The sequence below is a fragment of the Indicator indicator genome, unplaced genomic scaffold, assembly GCF_027791375.1.
Source record: "Indicator indicator isolate 239-I01 unplaced genomic scaffold, UM_Iind_1.1 iindUn_scaffold_172, whole genome shotgun sequence".
Lineage (NCBI taxonomy): Eukaryota > Metazoa > Chordata > Aves > Piciformes > Indicatoridae > Indicator > Indicator indicator.
The window spans coordinates 71,783-75,101 of NW_026539261.1; the positions used below are offsets into that span (position 1 = coordinate 71,783).

Below are 3,319 nucleotides of genomic sequence, written 5' to 3' on the forward strand. Positions count from 1 at the left end.
GTGCATGCCTAAGTCTCCTCCCTTGGTTTGGTCACTCTTGTCAGGGCTGGATTAGGCTGAGGGGAGGTGAGACTGGTGGGATTCCTTACACAGCCTCCAGCCCTCACCTCCAACTCATAACTTTTCTTTCTTTTGATGGGCTCTCAGGCTTGTCCTCAGCAAGCCCTCATGCTCTGCTTCCCCCTTGCTCTCTCTGCCAGGTTCAGCTCCAGCCCAAGCCATGTCCTGCTACACCCCCTGCCTGCCCTGTCAGCCCTGCGGCCCAACCCCGCTGGCCAACAGCTGCAATGAGCCCTGTGTCAGGCAGTGCCAGGACTCCACCGTTGCCATCCAGCCCTCCCCTGTGATAGTGACCCTGCCTGGCCCCATCCTCAGCTCCTTCCCACAGAACACCGCCGTGGGCTCCTCCACCTCCGCTGCCGTTGGCAGCATCCTCAGCTCTCAGGGGGTGCCCATCAGCTCCGGGGGCTTTGGCCTCTCTGGCCTCTCCGGCTTGGGCCGTGGCTCCTGCGGCAGGAGCTGCCTCCCCTGCTAGAGCTGCTGCCCATGGCCCTGGGCAAGGCCCCCAGGGCCCCACCAACTGCTTCTGCCCTGGGCACAGCATCCGCTTGCTGCTTTCCGAGGGGCTGAGCAACCCCAGCAGCCCTTGCAAAAGGACAGGGCCAGCCTGGGCTCTGGCACAGCACTGCCCATGCCTGCCTTTGCCCTCTGACACTCTCTCCTGGCCCTCCTGTGGCCTCCTTCTCTTCTGCTACCCTGGTCTGGCAGCACCACGGAGGCAGCCTAGGGAGGTCCTGCTGGCCTTGCTCCCCCTGTGGGCCAGGCACATGGACACCTGCTGGGAGCTCCGCCACAGCCATGGAGCACAGAGTCCCTCCTGCCCCTGCTTTGTGACATCCACCCTTCTCTGCCCTGTTTCCAGCATCTGACTCATTAAAGTTCTGCTGCATCCCATCCCAGATTTCTGTCTCATCCTTCCTCCTGGAGATGCTCAGGGCTTCGAGTCAGGAAGTTCTTCAGCCTGGCTCTGCAGTGACACAAGGTTGCATTGAGTATTTGCAGTTATGCCCCAGTTCTCCCTGCTCTGCCTTTGGGAGAGGTGAAGCCTCTCCATGTCTCCCACTCGCTCCCAACATCTCCAGGGCAACAATCTCCTCACTCTTGCTGCCGCAGTGTCCGCAGAGGGAAGGACCATGCAGGGGTTGTTCATGGTGGGGTAACATTGTCCTGCTGCCACATAGGTGAGGACAGTCCTTGTTACCTTATTGATCCCATCCACAGGGATCTATCAATGTCCACTCTGTCGTTTTGTTTCCAGGAAATGTATCTCCTGTGCAGGTCCTTTTTCTTTGCTGCATTTATGTCCAATCCACCTTTCCGAAAATACGGAGTTATTCTGTTGTCCTCCTCAAATATTTCTCCTGCTTGCTTGTCTCACAGCATAGGGCAACTCACCTCAAAAAGTCCCTTTTCAGCAGCTGCCTTCCCCACTCCGTTCACCTGCACATGATCCCAGTTTCAGGCTGGGCTCACCACCCCACTGCCCATGGTCAGAAGGAAGAACCAGAGAGGGCGACGGAGGATGCTTCCGAGTCTTCCTTTCCTGGTTGCCTAGCAGGATGGGACTGGCTGCGTTGGGTGCTCCTCACAGCTGAGGAGCTGGGCTTCGGGAACAAGGACACAGAGAGATTGTCTTCCAGATGACAGTGAACATGTTATCCCTCCTACTGCTTCTTTGTCCTTGTGGCTAGAATGGCTTTGATGACACAGGAGTGTTCTGGGTTTTGATGGCTGAGGCTGTCTCTCCAACTGCATCTCCAAAAGGCCAGAAGGCTGGGAGGTAGGTAAGATTTCAGGAGGGAACACAGCAATTTGTAATAAAATATATATTCATATTTTTTATAGTTAATATTTCTGGCAGTGGTATCTTCACACACCACTGGAACTTAATTCTGAAGTCTGTTTACAGGTTCTGTCATGCAGTTGTGAGTGATATTTTCCACATATGAAGACAGTGAAACGATGTAAGCGCGGGTCTAAGAATTTCCAATACTCTGATTCAAATTGGTAATAAAGGTTCTGTGATCTGTGGTTTCCCACAGATGGGATTCTGTAGCAGATTATCCAGGACTCACAGCTTGCTCCTTTGTCCTGTATCTTCCCAGATGATGTGACTATAGTTCAAGTGGCTCTTGGCTCAGAGAGGGCTAAGGGCCTCTCTCTCTTGTGTGCTCTGTCGCCGGGCTGCAGCCTTTCTGTGGCTCTTCTGGGATTCAATTCTCTTGGAGTTTTCCCCTTTCTGCCTTGGTCGAGGAGCAAGGCCCAGCTGTGGTTGGCCTGTTAGGACAAGCTCTTCAGCTGCTCCTCTGGCATCATTTGGCTCTTGTTGCTTTCTGGGTGAGAACAAGGCACACTGCCTACCTTCTTGGCTGGTGTAAAACTGTCCCAAGACAATGAATGCCCTTTGGTAAGAGAGAAACCTGATAGCTGAACCTATAGGATGGGGCATATCCAAACATGGGCAGGGGCACACAGAGTTCATAGATGTGTTACAAGGTCAGTCACACATGCTATGTGTTTACATGGACCATCTGGAACCCAGGAAATGTCCAGGTTTGTACATTCACAGGAGCTTAGCCCATTGCCTGGGTTAGGGCATGTTTTGGGGTTTGACTCTTCAGGACACAGTTAGAGGTGTCCCAGGCTCACCAAGGCAACCTTCCACATCCTGTGCCATCATGGTCAGCAATAAATGCTAAGAGAAAGCAGGAGATGAGAGGCTGAGGGACATTCCTGGTTAAGGCATTTGCCTTGCAAAGCAACCACTAAGTGTCTTGAGGTTCTGCTGCCCAGGAGTGGCTGCACAGCACCTGATGGTGGCAGGAAGAGAAGAAATCTTCTCATTTTGCTTCTGCAGGCAGCTCTTTGCTTTTCTTCCTGAAACTGCCTTTGCTTGACCCACCAGAATTGCATCTTATTTTCTCTTCTCTTTCCAGTTCAGGAGAGGAAGTGACAGAGTGTGGTGGTGGGCAGCTGGCCACCACACAAAGTAAAGCCCCCACAGCCTTTTTGGTGTTTTATGGGGGGCTGGAGCCAGTGTCAGCCTGAGCTGCTCATGTCCAGCTGCAGCAGTCCCTGGCTGGCAGGCTGTGGTGCAGCTCAGGCAGTCTGCTGGCTGCACTGCTCAGCTCTGCATCTGGCTGAGCCTGGCAACAGGCTCATAGAGCCGAAGGCTTTGCCCTGGCATTGAGGCCCTGCTGTGCTGCGGAGGGGAGGGGAGGAGGGAAGAAATCTCCCTCTTCCTTTCTGGGGCTGCTGT

General features: G+C 54.1%; 1 protein-coding gene across 1 annotated transcript; it reads left to right on the plus strand.

The window, feature by feature from the left end:
• The first annotated feature begins 220 nt into the window (after positions 1-220).
• LOC128980428 (feather keratin 1-like) lies at positions 221-535 on the plus strand. The gene has a single exon (XM_054398902.1). It carries the CDS (start codon positions 221-223, stop codon positions 533-535), a length of 315 nt encoding a protein of 104 aa, XP_054254877.1.
• Positions 536-3,319: the final 2,784 nt, after the last annotated feature.